This window comes from Hippocampus bargibanti, linkage group LG06 (genome assembly GCF_051943395.1).
Source record: "Hippocampus bargibanti isolate YZ-2025 linkage group LG06, ASM5194339v1, whole genome shotgun sequence".
NCBI lineage: Eukaryota > Metazoa > Chordata > Actinopteri > Syngnathiformes > Syngnathidae > Hippocampus > Hippocampus bargibanti.
The window spans coordinates 27,540,834-27,566,207 of NC_142739.1; the positions used below are offsets into that span (position 1 = coordinate 27,540,834).

General features: G+C 39.8%; 1 protein-coding gene across 5 annotated transcripts in view; it reads right to left on the reverse strand.

The window, feature by feature from the left end:
- lipeb (lipase, hormone-sensitive b) overlaps positions 1 to 25,374 on the reverse strand; it is a 31,157-nt gene that overhangs the window by 277 nt on the left and 5,506 nt on the right. For 2 of the 5 annotated variants that reach the window (XM_088998989.1, XM_088998988.1), the window contains exons 2-13: positions 22,948 to 23,189; positions 21,498 to 21,782; positions 20,068 to 20,158; positions 18,817 to 18,962; positions 17,381 to 17,566; positions 15,842 to 15,994; positions 13,324 to 13,468; positions 11,816 to 12,043; positions 11,498 to 11,671; positions 8,662 to 8,840; positions 7,128 to 7,376; positions 4,851 to 5,097 (exon numbers count right to left, since the gene is read on the reverse strand). In XM_088998989.1, coding sequence (XP_088855115.1) covers positions 4,851 to 5,097; positions 7,128 to 7,376; positions 8,662 to 8,840; positions 11,498 to 11,671; positions 11,816 to 12,043; positions 13,324 to 13,468; positions 15,842 to 15,994; positions 17,381 to 17,566; positions 18,817 to 18,962; positions 20,068 to 20,158; positions 21,498 to 21,782; positions 22,948 to 23,189 — 2,325 coding nt within the window. Of the gene's footprint in view, positions 1 to 1,637; positions 5,098 to 7,127; positions 7,377 to 8,661; positions 8,841 to 11,497; positions 11,672 to 11,815; positions 12,044 to 13,323; positions 13,469 to 15,841; positions 15,995 to 17,380; positions 17,567 to 18,816; positions 18,963 to 20,067; positions 20,159 to 21,497; positions 21,783 to 22,947; positions 23,190 to 24,396; positions 24,435 to 25,374 lie in introns of those variants that run through there. The other 3 variants (XM_088998987.1, XM_088998990.1, XM_088998991.1) reach the window with 2 other exon arrangements.

The following is a 25,374-nucleotide window of genomic DNA, read 5'->3' on the forward strand; positions in this document are numbered from 1 at the left end:
TCCCGTCACGAGGGTAAATACGGCGTTAGCATCAACTACCAATGTTGCTACCATATTGAAATATGTATATTTGGACACGTCTAATGTAATTTTACAGACGTTTAGAAGATGTGTCATGAATATTTTTGAATTACAGTAGTCCCTCATTTTTCGCGGACCGGGATCACCCGTGATAGGCGAAAAAACGCGATGTAGCAAACCCTACATGTATTGGTAAATGTTTATGTGTATGAGTACAAAAAAACTATTTTTTTGGGAAGAAAAAGCAAGATTGTTTACTTTGTGTGTGTCCAGGTTTTTATCTGGAACACAAAGAACAAATATGCATAATATATATATATATATATATATATATATATATATATATATATATATATATATATATATATATATATATATATATATACAGTGATACCTCAGTTTACGAACGCTTTAACTAACGAACGTTTCACCTTACGAATGTTAAATTTGCGAGAATATAATCTTGGTTTACGAACTATTTTTCGGGAAACACACGGGAGCGCCGCAATGAGTGATGTGCCGTTCGGGAACGAGCCGGTTCTTGGGGCTTCTAACAAGGAGCTGAAAATGGCAGCCGACTTTTTTTTGTCCTCTATTCCCCGCCCCCAGTCTTCGGTTAATTATACAGTAGTTTATTTATTTAATTACAGTACCATAGCACATTTATTATATGTAAAATAAGGTATAATGTGTGTAGTTTTAAGGCTTATTTAGTTGAAAATTTTGTTTTATGGTGACCTGGGAACGGATTATTCTAATTTTATTGGTTTCCTATGAGAAATGAATGTTTGGAATACACACTTTTTGCCTGACACACACTTTCTGGGAAGCAATTAAGTTTGTAAGCCATATAATAAATCTAATAAAATAAAAATAACATAAAATTATTTTTTTTTTAAAGGCTCTAAACCTTTTGATTAGTTTTTGTATCCCAAACACTCACATTTTCAAGCTCAGGCTGTGTGGCGATAGTTGTAAACAAAATAAGTTTTCATCCCTTATCTATAAAGAATCATAAGGCAACAGAAAGTGTCTCATGCATATACGGAGCCGTCAATCATCCCTGCTCACTGACATTTTCTTACGGTGACGAACGACTGCAATGACACCCAAGAGAAGTTCATGGTTGGATTGATTTATTTTTGGCTAAAAATCAACAAGCACTCCATTTGTGGACTACTTCCAACCCCCCCCCCCCCCCATCACAAAAGAATCACATTTGACGAGCACCTCTTTAAGATAAAAAATATCTACGCGGATCATCTTAAGGATAAAAATATATTCAACTTCTTTCCTTTTGAAGGTTTGCACTTGTGGTGTTTTCAAAAAGGAAATGCACAGCGTTGTTTCCGGTCCAAGGCTTGTTTTACGACATCCTATTTGCATTTTGACAGCATGATGCAATTAAAAGTAAATCAAGTCAACTAGCAGCTGCATTGGCTGGAGAAATAATAATAATAATAATAATAATAATAATAATAATAATAAAAACAATAATACTCATCATCATAATAGCAGCTAGTTCGACAGCTAATCGATAGCAAATAGATAGCTAGCCAGGTAGCCAGCAACAGTGACCCCATTCAACCGGGAATAACTCAAATAGATCAAGTTAGCTAGCTAGCTAGTTAGACAGCTAATCGATAGCATATAGATAGCTAGCTTGGTAGCCAGCAACGGTGACCCCATTCAACTAGGAATAACTCAAATAGATCAAGTTAGCTAGCTATCTAATAGATGACTAATATATAGCTAGCTAGCTAGTTAGACAGCTAATATATAGCAAATAGATAGCTAGCCAGGTAGCCAGCAACGGTGACCCCATTCAACTGGGAATAACTCAGATCAAGTTAGCTAGCTAGCTAATAGATGACTAATATATAGCTAGCTAGCTAGTTAGACAGCTAATCGATAGCAAATAGATAGCTAGCCAGGTAGCCAGCAACGGTGACCCCATTCAACTGGGAATAACTCAGATCAAGTTAGCTAGCTAGCTAATAGATGACTAATATATAGCTAGCTAGCTAGTTAGACAGCTAATCGATAGCAAATAGATAGCTAGCCAGGTAGCCAGCAACGGTGACCCCGTTCAACCGGGAATAACTCAAATAGATCAAGTTAGCTAGCTAGCTAGCTAGCTAATAGATAACTAATAGATAGCTAGCTAGCTAGTTAGACAGCTAATCGATAGCAAATAGATAGCTAGCTAGGTAGCCAGCAACGGTGACCCCGTTTAACCGGGAATAATTCAAATAGATCAAGTTAGCTAGCTAGCTAATAGATGAATATAGATAACTATCTAGCTAGTTATACAGCTAATCGATAGCTAGCTACATAGCCAGAAACGATGACCCCGTTCAACCGGGCTCAAATAGATCAAGTTAGCTAGCTAGCTATTAGGTGTGTATATACGGTCTCAGCATTGTAACTCGTCTTTGGGGGTGCTGATGAAGTGCTGGTCAGACCTCTAGCAATGTTTTTCCCTTCCACAAGGGGTCAGCATTGGCCTTTTGTCAATGTTAGCATTTTGTTACAGCTTCAGTTTTTGTTAAAGCGCTATATAAATCAATATATATATGTATTGTATTTTGGACAGCCACCCCCATTTCAATCTTAGATAACTCCAGACTCATATAACTTAGGAATTAACCTTTTTTTCCTGATGAAAAAAGAAAGTCTAAGGTTTCTTACACTGAAATGAACGTTTATGTAGTCCTAAAACTCAATATTCTGTGGGCCCTGCAATTTGAATGAAAATGACAATAGCCCTGGCACTGTCAGGGAAAAAAAATACATCTACAAAGTGAGTTCGTGAAGGCTGAAATGTGACGACTGGTCAAGCTGGTGAGCAGCAGCATAACATTGACATCGTTCCAGCATTTTTCGACAGCAATAAATCTATATGAAAAATTACAGATATATACAGTACATAAACAGGTAACATCCGACTTACGACCAGTTCGACTTACGACCACCCAACGCGTACGACGATTTTGGCCAGCCAGCCAGCATCACTCTCGCACAGCAATCGACCGAGTGATGGCACCAGACGGTGGGTTTGAGAGTCATTTAGCCTCAGAGTCTCTATTCAACATTTTGAATGGATTTTGACTTACGACCATTTCAACTTACGACCACTTTGTCGGAACGGAACTCGGTCGTAAGTCGGATGTTACCTGTATATATTTTTTGCAAAAATACTCTATACAGGGTTCTGTATGAAATTTCAAACCCGGCATTGACTTTTCCTGCTCTGTTGCATCGAAAAATATGACAATTGATTCCTATATCACGACAGGCTGTGGGGTTAGCATTGTCTAATCATTCATTTCAATAAGGCTACATTCCGGGTATACGTAGCTTAGCTCTTTCGGGATTTCTGCGTCAAAGTGGTTGAAAAATGTTTAGGGGTGCAGATAAAGCGCTGGCCAGACCTCTGGCAATGTTTTCCCATCACACGAGGGGGCAGCATTAGCCTTTTATCCATGTTAGCGCTTTGTTCCAGCTTCAGCTGTTGTAAAAGCGCTATCTTAATCAATATGTATGTATTGTATTTTGTCTAGCCGCCCCAGTTCAAGCTCATATAACTCCAGATCCATATAACTTAGGAATTAATCCTTTTGTCTGATGAAGAAAGTCTGATGTTTCTTACGCTGAATTGAACGTTTAAAACTTTCAAACACTAACTGAGCTATGAAGACCTTAAAAAATAGCATTTGAACTCCTTTGATGCCATTCCTGAATTTATTCGGGGAATTGCAAAGTGTGACGTAGAGCGCCATTGCCAAATTTGTTCGGGTTTTGGTTTTTCTTGCGGGGTTGCTGATGAAGTGCTGGTCAGACCTCTAGCAATGTTTTTCCATTCCACAAGGGGGCAGCATTTGGCTTTTGTTAAAGTGCTATATAAATCAATTTGTATGCAATGTATGGTATTTTGTCCAGCCGCCCCCATTTCAAGCTCACATAACTCCAGACTCATATAACTTAGTAATTAACCCTTTTTTTCCGATGAAAGAAGAGAGTCTAAGGTTTCTTACGCTGAATTGAATGTTTATGTAGTCCTAAAACTTAATATTCTGCAGGCCCTGCAATTCGAGTGAAAATGACAAAAACCCTGGCACTGGACTGGACACATTTTTGCACATCATCGGCCAGTGAATGAGTTAATTTGTCGCAAGCTCCGTCGCATTACTGTATTGCACAATAAGTTCACCCCATCCACATCCTGTTGTTCCTTAACAACGGCACAGAAATACAGTTTACCTCCGCATAAGGACGTACGTTGTAGACATGGATGGTGACATCATCCAAATATGGATGAACAACAGCAGTAAAATGATTGTGGAAAGAAATATTTTTCCTGGTCTGTTTTTTTTTGTGTCGTATAATTGGATTTGAGCTGTGAGTCAACAGAGTAAGCGTCAATAAATGAAGCCGTATTGACGGCGTAATGGAGAGCACAATGTGGCACTATGAGATGCGCCGCGGAGAGAGTCTCCGAAGGAACAACGGAGGCCGTTCACAGATTGGGAACGTTACCACGGAAAAGCGTCTTATCCCATAACGCCGTAATAGGATTGTGACTCCAGAAATTATCTGGAGTGTCCAGGTGCTTGATCTATGTCAGATAGATCGTTTTGCTACGTTATAGTGACGTAAAAGTAGATAGCACCCAGAAAAAAAATATGGATGCCTCTTTGTGGCCTAAATATCACCTTAGCTAGTGGCGTCTTTACTTTAAGCGCCGACGCCCTCGACGTCATTTTGGGGGATGCTAACAAAAGCGTCACCTTCAGGTATTTTAGTCCCGAGCTCCCCATCCAGCTCACCACGTCTGTCCCTGTCGGTCCGTTCCAGCTTACGGTGTTTCCGAGGCTCGGGGGTCTGCGTGAAGACGGTGCGGATCCGCTCGGCGCACACGTTAGCCGCCTCCCTGGTTTCCCGGGAGAGCTGCGACAGGCTGAGGAAGCCGTGGGGCAGGTCGTCCACGACGCATAAGGTGACGGGTTTGCCCACGGCTCGCAGGCGCTTGGCGAACATCACCGAGTCGTCCAGCATGGGGTCCAGAGCGCACGCCTGAGGACAGAGAAGGAAACAAGACGTGGCGGGAATCTTAATGAAAGCCAAGCGATTCGCGCAAGCTGTGTTTTGTTGTTGCGCCGACTCACTGGAGCCATTTTGAAAAATCCCAAAACATGGCAATCTACAGAGGAGCTTAAAGGACAACGACACCATTTTTCCTAACTGACATCAGAAAAAAGTTTTATAACAAAAATGGGACATAAAAAGACTTAATTCCTAAATGATATGGGTCTGGAGTTATATGAGCTTGAAATGAGGGTGGCTATCCAAAATGCAATGCAATACATTTATATTGGTTTATATTTAAAAACAGCTGAAGCTGGAACAAAGCGGTAACATGGAAAAAGGGGGAAACGCTGCCCCCTTGTGGGAAAGAAAAACATTGCCAGAGGCCATGGCCAGCGCTTTATCGGCAGCCAAGCATGAAAAAACAAAACCCGAACTAATTTGGGAATGGTGCACTACATTATATTTTGAATTCCCGAATAAATTCATAAATGGGAGTGAATGAGTTCAAGCGTAATTGCTGTTTAACGTAAAATCTCAAATTTGGTGCTCCGTTAGTGTCCTTTGCTCTATCACAGCTTGTTAGGCTTTTTTTTTGTTTTGTTTTACGGCACATTATGCACTTGACTCAACAGAGCAAAAAAGACATCCGCCATGCCTCTTCATCCTCGGCGTGCAACCACCCGCTTACTGGTTTAATTAACTTCAGAGAAGCACCTCATTTACTCAACACTGCAAGGAGCAAATCAAATTCTGCACCGCATGGAAGTCCACTCCAAAATAAACAAAAAGGAGACATCATTGCCGGCGACAGTTAATCGTTTTTTTGAAAGACGAACTTTTGAAAAGCAGCTCATTTTCTACTCTCACCATTTTGGTTTCTCCAATTGGTTTCAATTTTGATTTAAAAATACCCACAAAGAAAGTCATATGGGCTAAAACAGTAACATGTTTTGCAATTCAAATGGTGTGACTATAAATTCTGATATAAATATTTTTTTTTCTCATGTTGTAAAACTCCGCCTACTATCAAAGTATGAATTTTGCCAAATATAGATTTGTATTGATTGATTGGCCAAAGTAATCATGGTAATTTTTCACTGAAATTGCAGGATCCACAAAATATTGAGTTTTAGGACTACATAAGCTGGCTATCTAGCTAGATATCTAGCTGGCTAGACAGCTATCTAGCTGGCTACCTAGCTAGTTATCTATTTGCTATCAATTTGGTTTCTATTTGCTATCGATTAGCTATCTAACTAGCTAGCTATCTATTGGTTATCTTTTAGCGAGCTCGCTAACTTTCCATTTGTCTTACCAAAAATTAGCTATATAGCTATCCATCTAGCTAGCGATCTAACTTATCCTGTGAGTGTAAAGTGACCTTGAGAGTTTTGAAAGGCGCTTAGAAATTAAATGTATTATTATTATTATTATTATTTGAGTTCCGGGTAGAGTAAACGCTGGCGCATGTGGCTGCCGCTGCTTACCCACAGAAAAACTGATCCTGTGACTGGAAAGTGACCTTGGGAGGTTTGAAAGGCGCTTATAAATGAAATGTATTATTATTATTATTATTATTATTATTATTATTATTATTATTATTATTATTATTTATTATTATTATAAACATTCAATTCAGTGTAAGAAACCTGACTCTCTTCTTTCATCAGAAAAAAAAAATCCTAAGTTATATGGATCTGGAGTTATCTGACCTTGAAATGGGGGCAGCTGTACAAAATACAATACATATTGCTTTATATCGCGCATTAAACAAATATGAAGCTGTAACAAAGCGCTAACACTGACAAAAGGCAAATGCTAACCCAATTGTGGAAGGGAAAATCATTGGCAGAGATCTGATTAGCGCTTTATTGGCACCCCAACCTCCGCAAGAAAAAACAAAACCCGAACAAATTCGGGAATGGCCCTCTACGTCACAGTTTTCAATTCCCAAGTAAATTCAGGAATGGCAGCGAATGAGTTCAAAGTGCGTGCGGAAGCAAGCTGGCACTCACCACAATGTGCACGGGCGGCAGAGTCTTCAGCATGCTGTCGGGGGCCAAAAGGGGAGAACAGAAGGGGTCCTTGACCACCGGCGAACTTTGTAGCTTCATCTGGGAAAGCTGCTCCGAGCGCAGCGGCTCAAAACCCTGTGGGAACTCCGAGCCCTCCTCGCCACCGGGGGGCGGTATGGCCAATAAAGACAGGTCGCTGTGCACGCACGAAGGAGCGTCGGTGGAGATGGAGAAGTGGACTTCTTCGGGCTGCGTAGGACAAACGTGGCTAAATGTCAAGTGGATTTTAGAGAGGACGTCAACAAATGCAACAGGCGGGTAAGAATTTAAAATCTTCTGTATCGATGGAATTATCTTTTTATTAATGTATTTATTCATTTATTTATTCATAGAGTTGTTTTTTCATGTATAATTTATTTATGTAATTGTTTATGTATTTATTTGTGTTTGTTTATGTATTATGCATTTGTTTTTATATATATGTATTTCCTCATGTATTTACTGATGTTTTCATGTACTGCATTTATGTATGTTTTCACGTATTCATGTATGTTCATGCATTTATGTATTTGTTTTTGTATTTATGTGTTTGGTTATGTATTTGTGTTTATGTATTTATGTGTTTGTTTTTGTATTTACATATTTCTTCATCTATTTACGTATGTTTTCATGTATTTATGTATTTGTTCATGTATTTATGTATTTGTTTATGTATTTAGTATTTGGTTTTGTATTTGCGTATTGCTTCATGTATTTACGTATGTTTTCATGTATTTATGTATTTGTTCATGTATTTATGTATTTGTTTTTGTATTCATGTTTTGTTTATGTATTTATATATTTGTTTTTGTATTTGTGTTTATGTATTTATGTGTTTGTTTTTGTATTTACATATTTCTTCATCTATTTACGTATGTTTTCATGTATTTGTTCATGTATTTATGTATTTGTTCATGTATTTATGTATTTGTTTATGTATTTACGTATTTGGTTTTGTATTTGCGTATTGCTTCGTGTATTTACGTATGTTTTCATGTATTCATGATTTTTTTCATGTATTTATGTATTTGTTCATGTATTTATGTATTTGTTTTTGTATTCATGTTTTGTTTATGTATTTATATATTTGTTTTTGTATTTATGTGTTTGTTTATGTTGTTTATGGATTTGTTTGTATGCGTCTATTTATGTTTATGTATTTGTTCATGTATTTATGTATTTGTTCATGTATTTATATATTTGTTCATGTATTTATGTGTTTGTTTATGTATTTATGTGTTTGTTTTTGGATTGGTTTATGTATTTAGGTGTTTGTTTTTGGATTTGTTTATGTATTTGTTTGTTTTTGTATTTGTTTGTTTATTTTATTGTGTTTATGTATTTGTTTATGTATTTAAGACTTTAAATGTTTGTTTATGTATTTGTTTATGTATCCATTTATGTATTTATTTATCCACTCATCTCTTTTCTGAATCTATTATAGCTAGCTATCTAGATAGCTAGCTAGCTAGCTTGTAACGTTATTGTGACTTACAGCACGCTCAGACACAAGCGGCGCACAGTGCGAGGCGGGATTATCAGCTCCGAGGTCCTGACACGTCTGGCTTTTCACGGATAACTTCCCGGCGAGGAATTCCGTGGGCTCCGAAGGCCTCGGAGGGTCCACGTGAGGAGAAGAGATGGACGCCTCGGACACGCTGGTCCTCACGGCGTCTGAGTGGGGAACGAAAGGAGATATTCAATCGGCGGCGCTTGAATTAATCATCAACTGCGGGGGAGGAGTTGGCTGGAGAAGCGTTCTCCGGGGGGAAATTTATGGCGGCGGTAATGAGCAATTACTGTCGGAGGCCTTCTGTTGCGGCGAGTTGAATTGTTATGAATGGATTTACAAGCCTGGAATGAAACACGAGTGCACTTTAAAGGACAAGCGACGTCTCCGGAAAAGTTGTGTCCATAATTTGTAAAATGGCTTCAAATGACTTCTACTGAGCGTATTTTACAAAGATTCCACCGCATATAGCTATATTTTACATTTTAAGACTCGACATGAATATTCAGGAAGTCTTGTATTTTGAGTTGGTGACGAGTCCGTACGTGACGGTACTGAAGGAAAGCCCCTGACCGAAAAAAGACACATTGTAGCACATCAATGTATTTTGCTGTACTGTTTGGTCTGAAAACCTCGTGTTGCACCATAAAGAGCCATAAGAGGGCATCCAAGCTCCATGTAAGGAATTTATCAGCCTGTGGAAACGGGCTGATTCATTCCTCACAGGAGCTCGGTGGCCATTTTCTGCCTCTTTTTGGGTGATACATTTCCCCCTAATGTTGCTTCAAAATGGCACGGAATAAATTCTTTCATCGATTGCAAACATGTATGCTTTCCCCTTCAGAACTATTTGAATCATATTCATAACTGGATGTGTAACAAGAAAGCATATTCTCCGAATCTGAAGCCATTGTTTTGATTCTCCGGCAATGCAAGACATCTTGGCGTGACGTCACAAACTGGGGGCGGGACTTTCTGAAAATGCCCAATTCGCAGCTCAATTTTTTGCAGATTTTGGACACTAAGTCATTTTTATTGGTGTTTTGCATTTGAATAAAAATATCATACTGCGTGTTTTGGGTGTTTTAGATGCTATAAAACGTTTTTCCGATGTCAGTTAGGAAACAAAAAACTGATGCCGGTTGTCCTTTAAGTTAAGATAATTAGATCAATAAAGAAACGCAGGCTCTCGTCATCTTTCAAGTGGATGAGTGGAATCACGACACAAGATGGCCAATTTCTCTCAAAACTTGATGACAAATTGAGGTTGAGTGATTTATCCTTTGCCCGGCCGGATCAAAATGCCGATTAGGCAACATGGTCGCACAGGTGTGCCTTTCGCTGCCCAGAGTAAAGAGGCACTTGAACAGCTTTTTCTTAGCATTTCACTACCATCACCATCCAGTTCATATTTAGCTTGGATTTGGTGGCTAACAGCTGCGTATAAGGCGCAGGGGGCTAACTTTGGAAGAAAATGAAGGCTTTTGGGTGCGCCTTGCACAACAGAAAATACAGTAATTGGCTAATTCCTTATTTTCAAAATAATAATTTCATTTATTAGTTTATTTGCCGTATTTTGTGGGGTATAAAGGCGCACCCAAAAGACTGGATTTTTTTCCAAAGATGACCCTGCGCCTTATACGCAGGTGCGCCTTATATGTGAAGTCATATTGAGCCACAACAGGTCTCGCAACTACTGTCAGCAGCCACGACTCCATTAATTTCCCCCTGTAGAAGAAGTCGTGCATCACCCCAGCTTCTACTGTAGCGCCTTATAATGTGGTGTACCTTATATTTGTTATGTCTGGAAAAAAAATCATTCATTGCCATATAGTCCGGTGCGCCTTATATATGGAAAACCTTTGAAAATACACCATTCATGAGGTGGGGGGCACTTTATACTCCAGTGTGCCTTATACACCGGATAATACAGTACCTGAACAAATTAAGGACAACCCCCCCCCCGGCCCTGATTTCTGTGCGAGTGAGATGCTATCATGCTGGAGAAAATTGTCAGACACGTTTGTTAAGAAACAGTTATTTTGTATGCTCATTTTGTGTAATGCTGCTCCGGCAAATAAACATCCTACTTGTTTTTATATTGTCACGTTCAGATTGACATATGGGGACAAAGCCGCGCCTCCCCGTTTCCACCACCTTCATCAGGACAGCGGGTATGAAAACGTGTCGCTGTCAACGTGGATTTGTACTTTGTATTACCCTGGATTTTCTATATCTTCAGTGCTCGGTCCGAACTTTTCGGTTTACGAACGTTAAATTTTACCTTGGCATACAAACTATTTTTCGGGACACACACTGAGCTGCCACAATGAGTGATGTGTCGTTCACGAACATTTGTTTTACATAAAATAAGGTATATTTGGTGTAGTTGTAAGGCTTAGAAAATTAGAAAGTAGAACATTGTTTTATGGGGACCTGGGAACGGATTATTCTCATTTTAATGGTTTCCTATGGGAAATTAATTTTGGGGACACACACTTTTTGCGTTACACACTCTGTCTGGGAACCAATTAAGTTCGTAAGCCAAGGTATTACTGTATATTATATTTGGAAAATATTTTTCATTCATTGAAGGTGCGTCTTATCGTCCGGTGTGCCTTATATCTGGAAAAAGTTTAAAAATACACCCTTCATTGGGGGTGCACCTTATACTCCGGTGCGCCTTATACATCAGAAAACACAGTAATTGACTAGTGATAAAATAAAAAACAATTTTTGAGCTGTTAGCCGCATTAGGCGCAACATCAGCTGACACTCCTGCTTCCTTCATGCAGTCGATTCTTTCCAAAGAGGAACTTACCAACGGCTTCCGGTTGCGGGGTGGGCGGGTTGGCGGCTCTGTTGGAGTCCAACAGAGAATGAATCCAGTTGGACGCGCCCTGCCGGAAGTCTCTGAGCAGCAGCGCCGTGTCCCTCCTCACCGTGCCGAGTGCGTTCACCTTCTCCACCCGTTTCTCCATTTGAGGTTCATTACCTGGAGCGGGCGCGAAGGTGAATGAGTGAGGCAGAGTGAATGGTTGTCATAAAAATAAAATGGCGAACAAATGTGGATGCTATCAGATAACTTTGGAGGTCGCAGATGAGTCAAAGATAACATACAAGAACATGGACGCCGCACCTGCGTAGGCGCTGAGGCACCTGGAGAGGACACTGAGCGGCAGCATGGGGTCGATGAGGGTGAGCAGGCGGGAAGGCGAGGCGTAGGCAGTGAGGAGAGTGGCCGGGTAGGTGGCCAGGAGGCCGTCCGGCATGCGGACGCCATAGGCGGCGGCGCGCAGCGACGTGGTCACGCACAGGTTGCCCCCGGCGCTGTCGCCTGCTAGGCAGACTTTCTCTCCGGTCCAGCCTGGATGGTCACAGCGACGTGAGTGGAGGTGAGGTAAGTTATATAGAGTTACTCGGTATTTAATAACTATAATAATACATTTAATTTCTAAGCGCCTTTTAAAACTCTCAAGGACACTTTAAAATCACGGGATATTTTTTTTTTTTTTTTGGGGGGGGGGGGGGGGGGGGGGGTGAGCAGCGCCAACCATTCGCGCCAGCATTCACTCTACCCGGAAGTAACACAGCAGCAAAAGTTATGAAAGGAAGAGGAAGGGTAAGAAAGAAGTAGAAAAACAAAATATCGTATTTTACGTATTTTATTTTTTGATTTGACTTCACGTTTTTTTTTTTTTTTTTTGGGGGGGGGGGGGGTAGCTGAAGACTAAATTGTCCATAACAATAATAACATATTTATTTATTTGTTAGTTTACTTATTTATCAAATTGTTGACATATTTATTTATGTATCTATTTATTTATACCCATTTATTAATGTATACGTATTTATTTATACCTATTTATTTACGAAATTGTTGATATATTTATTTATTTATCTATTTATTTATGTATACCCATTTATTTATTTCTACCTATTCATTTATTTATACCTACCTATTTATTTATTTACTCATTTACCAAATTGTTGACATATTTATGTATCTATTTATTTATGCCCATTTATTTATTTATACCTATGTATACCTCCCTATTTACTTATTTTTTGTTCATGTACTTATTTACCAAATGCTTGACATTTATTTATGTACCTATGTATTTATTTATACCTACCTATTAATTTATGTTTATTTACTTATTTACCAAATTGTTGACATATTTATTTATGTATCTATTTATTTATATCCATTTATTTATTTATACCTATTTATTTATGCCTATTTATACCTACCTATTTATTTATTTACGTTTACGTTACGTTTATTTATGTTTGCTTTTTTGAATGTTGCTGTGCCGATGACCATTTTGTGTTTGGGAGCCTTTTACTGAGCGAGTTGCTTGTTCTGTAGCCACAAAGGGACATATGTCTTCTTGTGCCGGTCCCAAGCCCGGATAAATAGAGAGGTTTGTGTCAGGAAGGGCATCCGACGTAAAAGCTTGGCCAAAACAAACACGCTGATCAAACTTCGAAAGATGGAGGACACTGATTTGCTGTGGCGACCCCTTGAAGGGAAAAGCCGAAAGGAAAAGAAGATCTATTTATTTGTGTTTGTTTATTAGTTTATTTTGGAGCTGTTGCAATTCTACTGTCCGCGCTTGAGAACATGTAATGACTTGTACGTACCTAGCAGGTGATGGTTCCTCAAAGCCCAGCAGTACGCATAGAAGCACTCCTCCAGGGCCCGTGGAAAAGGCGCCTCGGGGGCCAAGGAGTAGTCCACTGACAGAATGGGGACGCCCAAGTCCTGGGACCAGCTCTTCAGATAAGGCTGGACAAGAAGAGCCGCCGAGAAGAGAGACCAAAGGGAATTTTTAATAAGTGGTTTAAGCCATGAGAAACAAACAGCTGCCACAATAAAGCAAAGAGGATGAGAAGAGGGGGAAGGAGGGTGAACGAGAGGACATAAAACTTCTGAAACTGATTAGTCCCAGCGATGTGGCATGTCTGCCTTTCGGCTTTAATGTCTAGACACAGGCGAGTTGGCTCGTGCGGTCACCTCCATTTGCTTTGCCGCTTCACTGACAAAAGACGTCATTATTTGATGAGAACACAAAAAAAAGGAAGGACAAGACTGGGTTGCTGCAAGATTAATGGTGACCTCAAGGGTTGTCCTGAGTCATTTTTTTGTACTTGTTTGTGCTGAATCACCCCCCCCCCCAAAAAAAAAAAAAAAAAAAAAAAATCTGAGATGACAACAGCGTCCAAATGCTGTTGTTAGAAGAGGGAGGCATGAATAATAATAATAATAATAATAATAATAATAATAATAATAATCATTACAATCATCATAATCATCTTCTTTTCCCTTCAAGGGGTTGCCACAGCAAATCAGTGTCCTCCATCTTTAGAGGTTTGATCCGCGTGTTTGTTTTGGCCAAGCTTTTACGTCGGATGCCCTTCCTGACACAAACCTCTCTATTTATCCGGGGTTGGGACCGGCACAAGAAGACTTATGTCCCTTTTAACTGAGCAACTCGCTCAGTTAAAAGGCTCCCAAACACAAAATGGTCATCGGCACAGCAACATTCAAAAACGCAAAAACTATATTCATCATACTAATACGAATACGAATACTAAGACAAAGACAAAGACAAAGACTAAGACTAAGACTACTACTACTACTACTACTACTACTACTAATACTACTACTAATACTAATACTACTAATACTAATACTAATAATAATACTAATAATGAGAATAAAAAATGTAAAAAAAACACAACTTCCACACTGGATCTCTGTGTACAGAACAGTATCTGCAGGGTAAATGTGAACTGTCACCACATAAGTGAGTGTCAGAGATTGTGAACAGCTCTGCCTGTCAGGCCAGCTCATCACTCTCTCGCTTTCTTGCTCGGAGGGAGGGAGGCAGCAAAATAAATGGCCTATTAGACAGGAGATAAGTCCCTTTTTTGTGTGTGTGTGTGTGTGTGTGTGTGTGTGTGTGTGTGTGTGTGTGTGTGTGTGTGTGTTGGGGGGGCTCAGGCTGATTAATTTTACAAGACTCTAGAAGCCCTTCTGGGCCGCACACAAATTCTCGGCCAGCAAGAACAACACACACACACGCGTACACACACAATGGTGCAGCGAGGGCTTCCAAAATTCATGAATTTTAAATAGCATCATGGAACAAAGCGTCACCAGAGCATCTGGCGTATTTTGTGCGCCGCAGGTTCCGTAACCCGGCGGTCCGAGCAACTTTATAAGGGGGGGGGTATGACATATGATCTGGCAAGCCTGTCCGAAATGTCACACATCGCCCAGTTAGGAAAGGATGTGCACACTGTGCAGTCAAAGTACTGATTTGTACTTTCTATAATTTGTATAAGAGTTGATATTTTACAGATTATAGGTTACGTTGATGGACTGAAATTATTTATTTTGGCCCATTTAATTAACTGATTAATCACTCAATGAATTAATTACAACAATTTTAATCACAAAAAAATAACCAATTCATTTTTAAACAATCACCTAACTATTTAATTAATCACTATATGTATTTTTTTTTTATTTAATTTCACCCAATTAATTAATTCATTAAGTACAACAATTTTAATTACAAACATTTTTTTTTTTTTTACCAATCACCTCACTATTTAATCACTATATGTATTTATTTTTTTATTTAAATTGGCCCAATTAATTAATTCATTAAGTACAACAATTTTAATTCCAAATAAATAATTAATTATTATTTTTACCAATCACCTAACTATTTAATTAACCATTTTATGTCTGTGTAAGCTCTCAGTCGTACAGGAGTGGTCCATCGATGAAAAGGTTTCTTCAGCCGTCATCTGTACTTCTTTGAAGGTGTCGGACATTTCGCTTCTTATCCAAGAAACTTCGTCAGCAAAGTACTACTACAAAGGACTACTACTACGACTAGCAACCACTCATTTTATGACTTTTCCGTCACTCCAGACTTCCTCGTACTACTACATGTTTTATAATGTCATAATCTGTCACTTTGTTCCCCCGCCCTGCTGACAATTTCAATTTGTTTGCTTTCATTTTTTTTTGCTTGCAATTAAAATGTGCCACGGGGTAGCAATAGGGGGGCAATGTGATATGCCATTGTTGGTTGGTAAAAAAAAAAAATCAAAATATAAATCAAAATAATTAACCCCGTGGTACCTCGTGTGATTTGGAGGTCTGAGCCACAAAGCCCCCGCCATGGAAGTGGATGAGCAGGCAGGGTGATGAAGGCAACCGCTTGGTCTTCAGCCCCAGCGAACGGGAAATGGCGCCCGCATCGGAGCGGGTGAGCGACAGCAGGGTCTCGCTGTCCTGAGAGGGGCGGCGGTGGGGAAAAAAAAAGAGAGATTCCTTTAAGATTTAAACTTAAAGCAGCATGTTAGGACATTTTGCGCGCTAGGTTTAGGGGCCCGCAGAGATCTGGATTACGCATTATTTGTGCGGTACAGAGTGGCGATGAGGAACTGCCACGGCTTGGAATTGAAGCGGATTTACGTGGGACGGGAGATGTGAGACAAACTCTTTTTGTCAATGGATGCTACAGCTCTATGTTTGCTTTCAAAACTCTCAAGGTCACTTTACAGTCACAGGATAAGTTTTTCTGTGGTTAAGCAGCGGAAGCCACACGCGCGAGCGTTCACTCAACCCGGAAGTAACTCAAATAGATAGAAAGCTTGATAGCTAGCTAATAGATAGCTAATAATAATAACAATAATACGTACCTCAAATAGATAGAAAGCTAGCTTGCTAATAGATAGCTAATAACAATCATATGTACCTCAAATAGATAGAAAGATAGCTAGCTGATAGCTAATAATAATAACAATAATACGTACCTCAAACAGATAGAAAGCTAGCTTGCTAATAGATAGCTAATAATAACAATAATACGTACCTCAAATAGATAGAAAGCTAGATAGCTAATAGATAGCTTATAAGAACAATAATACGTACCGCAATTAGATAGAAAGCTATCAAACTAATAGCTAGCTAATAATAATAACAACAAAACGTACCTCAAATAGATAGAAAGCTAGCCAGCTAATAGATAGCTAATAATAATAACAATAATACGTATCTCAAGATAGAAAGCTAGCTAGCTAATAGATAGCTAATAATAATAACAATACGTACCTCAAATAGATAGAAAGCTAGCTAGCTAATAGATAGCTAATAATAACAATACGCACCTCAAAGAGATAGAAAGCTAGCTAGCTAATAGATAGTCAATAATAATAACAATAATACGTAGCTCAAATAGAATGAAAGATAGCTAGCTAATAGATAGCTAATAATAACAACAATAATACATACCTCAAATAGATAGAAAGCTAGCTAGCTAATAGACAGCTAATAATAATATCAATAATATTATATATATATAAATTGTAGTCTGTGTGTGCTTTTGCTTTGGATTATTGTGGTGTTTTATTTAGTTTTTATTTTTATAATGTCATACGAGCAGGCCGTGCATCACATTTGGATTTAAGCTGCGCTCTCGAGCGGCACTCTGGCAGAGATCTGATCCGTATTAGATTTCATCCACAATGTCAAGATAACCGATTCCATACATTTGTTTTACTCCGTCGCGCACCCCGACTGTGTCACTTGGGAGCAAACAGAGATTGGAATTGTGTCACCTGTAGCATGCGGTGCAAAAAGCAGCCTTTGTCAAGTCAAACAATGCTTTTGACAAACCTGTCCTTCCCGTAGGTCGTAAGAGATGAGTCTCATCTGAACCGGAGCGATGCCGATGTGAGCCGACGGAGGCGGTATGGTCACTGAGGCTTGGTGATTGGCTGCCAGCGGGAGGTCGAAGGGCACGGGAGGCACGGAGAGAGTTCGGTTCACCTTGACCGGGACGGATGTCATACTGGCCAGACTCTGCGGATGACAGCAAATTGAGGAAAGGGGATTGCGAGTTACACGCCGAGTTCACTGGAAGGGAAAGAGAAAGCGCATGAATAAATCATGAATGCTGCAGAATGAATTGATTTCGTCTCTATTATAACCGCCGGCGCAAATGCATATTGATAGCGGGGTACGTCTACCGGGCGGGAAGAAAAGTAATGTCAATTGAAAAGAAAGAAGAAAAAAAAAGGCAGTTGAATTTACAGAATTTGAACATGTAAAATTCTCGGACATGAGTTGCTTGAATTTGATTGCAGTCAAAACTCAGTATTCGATCATAATTCGATCCAGAAATCTTTTGTCAAAGTGATTTGGTGGAAAACTGAAACATTTCCATTATAATCAATGTTTTTTTTGTCGGGATTGAGGAAAAAAGGAATAAGGTTTTCGACCATAATCTGTTCCAGAAATGTGTTCGAAAAGTGATTTGGTCGAAAACTAAAACAGAAATCCCATTATAATCATTATAATAGATGTCTGCCTATTTTTTTATTATTTTATCATGATTGAGAAAAAAAGTGCTCGTGAACAGGACTCCAACAAATACAGTCAAACCTAGGTTTTCGACCATAATCTGTTCCAGAAACCTGTTTGAAAACTGATTTGGTTGAAAACTGAAACATTTCCCATTATAATCAATGAAATCAACGTCTGTCTTTTTTTGAAATTATTTTACTTTTTTTATCGCGATTGAGAAAAAAAAAGAAAATAAGTTGTGGCGGAGGACATGACTCCAACAAATACAGTCAAACCTGGGTTTTTGACCATAATCTGCTCCAGAAACAGTTTTGAAAACCGATTTGGTCGAAAACTGAAACAGTTCCCATTATAATCAATGTATTCAATGTCTGCTTTTTAATTTTTTTATCATGATTGAACAATACAAACAAGCCTGCTCACAATGGAACGCTACACGATAATAATGCGTCGGTGACAATGAGACGCGACACAAGAAAGTGAAGTCTACGGAAACGGAGGATAGTCGAGTGGTGCATTCAGGTGCACTCAGTTTTGTCGAGAACCCATTTTTGGTTGTGAACCGATGCATTAAAACATTTTGGGTAGAAAACCGAATTGGTCAAGAACTGAGATGTCGGAAAACCGACTGTATGTTGCATAACAAAAAGAGACAAAATGGAGACGGACCATCAGTATCGATTTGTAAAAGAGAAAAACAAAATGGACCATATCAACGAGTTGTGGTGGGCATAGCGGCCACTTACCGAGAGCACTTCGGTCTCTGTGACGTTCCAAAACGTCTTCCAGAAATGGACGTCGAGGTTCTGAGTGATGCGCTCAAATTCGGCGCCTCTCAACTCTGGGTCGATGGCGTACTTGCCCGACGTAAAGAAGGAGCTTGCCGCTACACCTGGGGAGGGACATAGTAGAAAATGACTTCTACTGAGCGTATTTTACAAAGATTCCACTTGCGATATATATACAGTAAAGTCTCGTTATATCGATATCGTTTATATCGATAGTACTGCTTATTACGATCCTATTTCTATGAACGCAAGGAGAAAATTTACATGCCGCAGGATCGGATAGATCGATAGTCCGGTTATATCGATATTTTTTCCGACTCCCGAGAATATCGATATAACGAGACTTTACCATATATAGCTATATTTTACATATTAAGACTCGCGCTGAATATTCCGGAAGTCTTGTTTTTGAGTTGGTGACGAGTCCATACGTGATGTCACTGAAGGAACGCCCCTGACCGAAAAAAAAGGACACATTGTAGCAGCCCTTCCATGACGTCAATGCATTTTGCTGTGCTTGTTTGGTCAGAAAAGGTCATGTTGCACCAAAAAGAGCCAGAAGAGGGCGACCAAGCTCCATAGAAGGAATTATCAGCCTGTGGAAACGGGCTGATTAATTCCTCACAGGGAGCTTGGTCGCCATTTTCTGCCTCTTTTCTGGGACGCAACATTGCAGTCCAGATGCGTCAAAATGACACGGAAGGACTTCTTTAATTTATTGCAAACATGTATGCTTTTCTCTTCAGAACTATTTGAATCATATTCATAACTGGATGTGTAACAAGAAAGCATATTCTCCGAATCTGAATCCATTGTTTTGATTCTACAGCAATGCAAGGCGTCCTGGCGTGACGTCACAAACTGGGGGCGGGACTTTCTGAAAATGCCCAATTCGCAGCTTATTTTTTTGCAGATTTTGGACACGTTAAGTCATTTTTATTGGTGTTTTGCATTTGACTAAAAATATCATACTGCGTGTTTTGGGTATTTTAGATGCTATAAAACGTTTTTCTGAGGTCAGTTAAACAAAAAAGTGACTTTTAAGGCTTATATAAGTATGTTTAAGGCTTGTATAAGTAACCTGTATTGGTTTGTAAAGAAAAATAAACATTTAATAAAAAATATGTATCACTCCAAAAATGTTAGCGCCAAGGCGGTGAGGTGAGATGAGACGAGTGACCCTCGAATGACAATGAAGACGATGCTGACCTAGTCCAGACTGATGAGGCCTGTAGTTCTCTCCAAAGGCCACGAGGCCGATAGCGATGGTCTGCAGGGACGGTCGGATACCCGGACTGAACTGGTGGGGGGGGGGCACAAAAGCACAAAATCATGACCTTGAGTGTAACATTCCAAATTTTGACATTGTGTTTTAAATGCAGCTCACACCATATTGTACAGAACTCGCAAGCTAGCTGCTATAAAGATAAAAGGTCAAAAAATCGGCATTCTTTCATTTTTAATCAAAGAAGCTGAAGCGCAAGACGAATAAAGTTTTGGTTACAAAACTACAGTTGAGTATATATTTTTAACATATTTTTGGACGGCGGGGAGAAAAAGAAGACCTGCGGCAATATTTTTCCCTTCCACGAGGGGGCAGCAGTTCCCTTTTGTCCATGTTAGCGCTTTGTTACAGCTTCAGCTATTGTTAAAGCGCTATATAAATCAATGCATGGATTGTATTGTAAGTTGTACAGCCGCCCCCATTTCAAGCTCACATAACTCCAGACCCATATAACATAGCAATTAACTCTTATTTTCTAAGAAGAGAAGAGTATCTAAGGTTTCTAACGCTGAATGGAATGTTTATGTAGTCCTAAAACTCAATATTCTGTGGGTCCTGGAATTTGAGTGAAAATGACAAAAACCCTGATTCAGGAGTGGACACATTTTTACACATGGTCTGGCAGGGAACAATAATAATAATAATAATAATAATAATAATAATATAATAATACATATTTATAAGCGCCTTTCAAAACTCTTAAGGTCACTTTACAGTAACGGGACAAGTTTTTTTGTGGGTGAGCAGCAGCAGCCACACGCGCCAGCGGTCACTCAACCCGGAATAACTCAAATAGATAGAAAGCCAGCTAGGTAGCTAATAGCTAGCTAGCCAGCATTATAAGTAATAGATAGCTAGCTAGATAGCTAATGAGCCAGCTAGATAGCTAATAGATAGCGAGCTTGATAGCTAACGAGCCAGCTAGATGGCTAATAGAAAGCAGATAAGGTGCTAGCTAGGTAGCCAGCTAAATGTCCCTCTAATGTACGCATTCCTGATCCTATCCAACCTGGTCACTCCCAAAGAAAATCTCAACATCTTCATCTCTGCTACCTCCAGCAAACCTTACAATATTTTCCTGCTCTTTGTTTTATTTGAAAAGTCTGTCTCAATCTTTTTTTTAAATGCCATTTCTGTATCGTGGACTTCATTTCTTGCAGAGGTGGTCCGGGAACAAATATCGATTCAATTCTGACGGGCCCCATTTTTGTTTGGCAGGTTCCCCCCCCAATGTAAAAATATATCCAGCATGGCTCCTAAATAGTTGCCGAACGGCGTTTTCGAAATGCGAGAATTGACTTAAAAACTTCTATGGCCTTCAACGGACAGCTCGCCATTCAAACTCGTATCCAACCTGAAAGCCCAAACAGCGGCCGTAGAAGCAGCCCTTGTGCATGGAGCTGTATTCCCGGACGAAGCTCTCGCTGAGGCCGCTTTCGTCGTGGAAGAAAAGGTTGCCGTGGCCGTTGTCGTGTAACATGCGCTGGGCCAGGTAGAGCAGCGCCCGTAGTTGGCACAGGGCGTTGCAGTAGGCCTCCATTTCGCTGGCGTTGTGGGCCATCCGGAAAAAGATGCTGCGACGGTTGGCGGTGATGTAGCGCCCCTTGTGGATGATGTGGAGGAGGCAGCAACGCACCACCTAAACAAAAAGTGTTGTTACAATCCACTTTTTCATCTCAGATGACGGTCCAAATGTCACCACTGCCAAACAATGTGAAAAAAAATGTGTCGACTCCAAATTACAGGATCCCTATCCCTACAGGATATTAAGTTTTAGGACTACATAAACATTCAATTCAGCGTTAGAAACCTGAGACTCTCTTCTTTCATCAGAAAAAAAGTTATTTCCTAAGTTATATGGGTCTGGAGTTATCTGCAATGGAAGTGGGGGCGGTTGTACAACAGGTAAATGCCACCCCCTCGTGGGAGGGAAAATATTGCTTTGTATTTTTTAAAATAGTTGTCGCATATGGTCTGTTATGCCTCGATATCTATTTGCTATCCATTAGCTATCTACTAGCAATCTATTAGCTAACTATTAGCTAGCTGGCTAACAAGCTGGATATCTATCTATTAGATATATAGCTATTTAGCCATATCTATTATCTAAATAGCTATATTTGCTATCCATTAGCTATCTTGCTAGCTATCTGTTAGCTATATAGCTATCTAGGACTATCTATGAGCTACATAGCTATATTTGCTATCATTAGCTATTCAGTAGCTAGTTGGCTAACAACGTGGCTAGCTATCTATTAGCTATATAGCTATATCTATTAGCTATCTAGCTATATTTGCTACCCATTATCTATCTATTAGCTAGTTGGCTAGCTATCTAGTACCTATATAGCTATCAAGCTATATCTATCAGCTACCTAGCTAACTAGATAACTATTAGCCATCTACTAGCTATCTATAAGCTAGCTAGATAGCTTTATCTATTTGAGTTACTTCCGGGTTGAGTGAACGCTGGCGCATATGCCTGCAGCTGCTCACCCACAAAAAAAAGAAACGTACCGGTGACTGTAAAGTGAGCTTAAGTTTTGAAAGGCACTCATAAATGAAATGCATTATCATTATGTTGTACGTCATTGTGTGCCCTACGATTGGCTGGCAACCAATTCAGAGCGTTTCTTTCGCAGAATTGAATGTTTATGTTGTCCGAAAAGTCAATATTCTGCGAGTCCTGCAATTTGAGTTAAAATGACAAAAACCCTGGCACTGCAGTGGACACATTTTTTTGCAAATCGTCTGGTAGTGAATAGGTTGAGGTGTTTCATACCCAAAATGTGTTGCCTCCTTACCTTGACAAGAGAACGATAACCATTGGCCGGTATGTGCGGGTCGAAATCAAAATGGTGGTAGACAGCGGCAAAGCCCGAGACGACGGGTTCCAGGCTGCGGGCGTGCTCCTGGATTAGCTTCATCGTGTCCACCAGCCTGCGGGCCGTGTCGTTCTGAGGCCCTTTGGCTCCTCCCGAGAAGAAGGCGGCATTCTCCTCGCACACGTTGTACAGGGCCGCAAAAACCGCCGTGGTGTCCATCACTGCCAGGGGATGAAGACACAAAGTCACTTGGACGGGGAGGACATTTTTTGGGGAGGGATGGACATTTTAGGCAATGCAGACAGAAAAACGCGAAGTCGGCAAAAATCTCCTGAAAGCCAAACAACAGCGCAGGGAGCAAGAGATGTTTTTGTTGCACCAATAGCGTATTATAAACCCTGGCACTGGAGTGGAGACATTGTTTTGCGCATCGTCTGGCAATGAATGAGTTAAAGGACAACCGACGTCCCCGGATAAGTTGTGTCCATAATTTGTAAAATCATTTCAAATGACTTCTACTGAGCGTATTTTAATAAGATTCCACCGCATATACAGTAAAGTCTCGTTATATCGATATTCAAGGGAGTCCGAAAAAATATCGATATAACCGGGACTATCGATATATCCGATATCGATATAACGAGACTTTACTGTAGCTATATTTTACGTTTTAAGACTCATGCTGAATATTCAGGAAGTCTTGTTTTTGAGTTGGTGACGAGTCCGTACGTGACGTCACGAAAGGACCACCCACTGACCGTGAAAAGGACGCATTGTCCTTCCATCACGTCAATGTATTTTGCTGTAGTTGTATGGTCTGGGGACTTCGTGTTGCACCCAAAAAGCCGCCAGAGGGCGTCCAAGCGCCATTTAAGAATTTATCAGCCTGTGGAAACGGAGGTGGCCGCAGGATGTCATCATTTTGTGCCTCTTTTTTTTTGTGAGAGATTGTCCCCCAATGTTGCCTTAAAATGGCCCAAATAAATTCGATTGCAAATATGTATGCTTTGCTCTTCAGAACTATTTGAATCATATTCATAACTGGATGTGTAACAAGAAAGCATATTCTCCAAATCTGAAGCCATTGTTTTGATTCACAAGCAATGCATGACGTCTTGGCGTGACGTCACGAAATGGGGGCGGGGCTTTCTGAACATGCCCAATTCGCAGCTCAATTTTTTGCAGATTTTGGACACTTTAAGTCATTTTTATTGGTGTTTTGCATTTGAATTAAAAATATCATATTGCGTGTTTTGGGTATTTTAGATGCTATAAAACGTTTTTCTGGTGTCAGTTAAAAAACAAAAAAGTGAGGTCGGTTGTCCAAAGTGAAAAGATCAAAACCCTAAAAACAACATACATACGTTAGCTTGCAATTTACGGGCAGTGCTAACAGAGGTGTAAAAAAAACTAAATAATTGACTTTACCAACTGTGCTCAAACTTCAGTCCTTGCTTGTATTCCGTCTTGCGAGCGTGGAGGGAAAAAAGAAAAAGAAAAAAAAAGAGTGAATAGGAAAGAAAAGAAAAGAAAAGAAGGGAAGGAGGAGGGATCACCCAAAGGAAAGAAGTGACCGCTTTCTGTTTTTCCTCGCGCAGCTTCGTTTTGTTTCCCGGAGTTGATATCTTGTCGGGAGCGTCGTGGATTTGCTCGACTCTCACCATGCGGGTTTTTAAGCGGCGCCGGAACAGATAAGTGAACCCCCCCCCCCCCCCCCCCCCCCCCAGTTTGACATTCGACAGAATTGGCAGGTGACGTTAGTGGGGCGGGGGTGTTGACCATGACAAAGTAGATCCAAGAAAAAGAAAAAAAAAAACATCTCCAGTTTCTTCTTGCGTATATTCTGCCCTCTGTTCTCACTTGTAGAATTATGACTTATTATTATGGACGTTATGAATCATGAAAAGTAATGTTGAAAATAATCATTGAGTTCAGTGATGGGTTTATTAGCTTCCCTGAATCTGGATTATGTACTGTATAATTTTATGTATTTATTCGTGTATTTTAGTATTTATTCGCGTATTTTTGTATTTATTCATGTATTTATTTTTTTATGTTTATCTACATATTTATTTACAGTAAAGTCTCGTTATATCGATATTCAAGGGAGTCCGAAAAAATATCGATATAACCGGGACTATCGATATATCCGACCCTGTTTGCATGTAATTTTCTCCGTGCGTGCATAGAAATAGTATCGATATAACCGGGACTATCGATATATCCGATATCGATATAACGATATCGATTTATTAACTTTTTTAGACTTTACTGTATTTTATTTGTTATATACAGTAAAGTTCTAGACATTGAACGTAAACCCCTTTGGAAGATTGTTATGGTTTTTGGGTGGCTCGGTTTACTGTGGCATTTTAGAAAATTTCTTGTTATATCGACAAGGGAGTA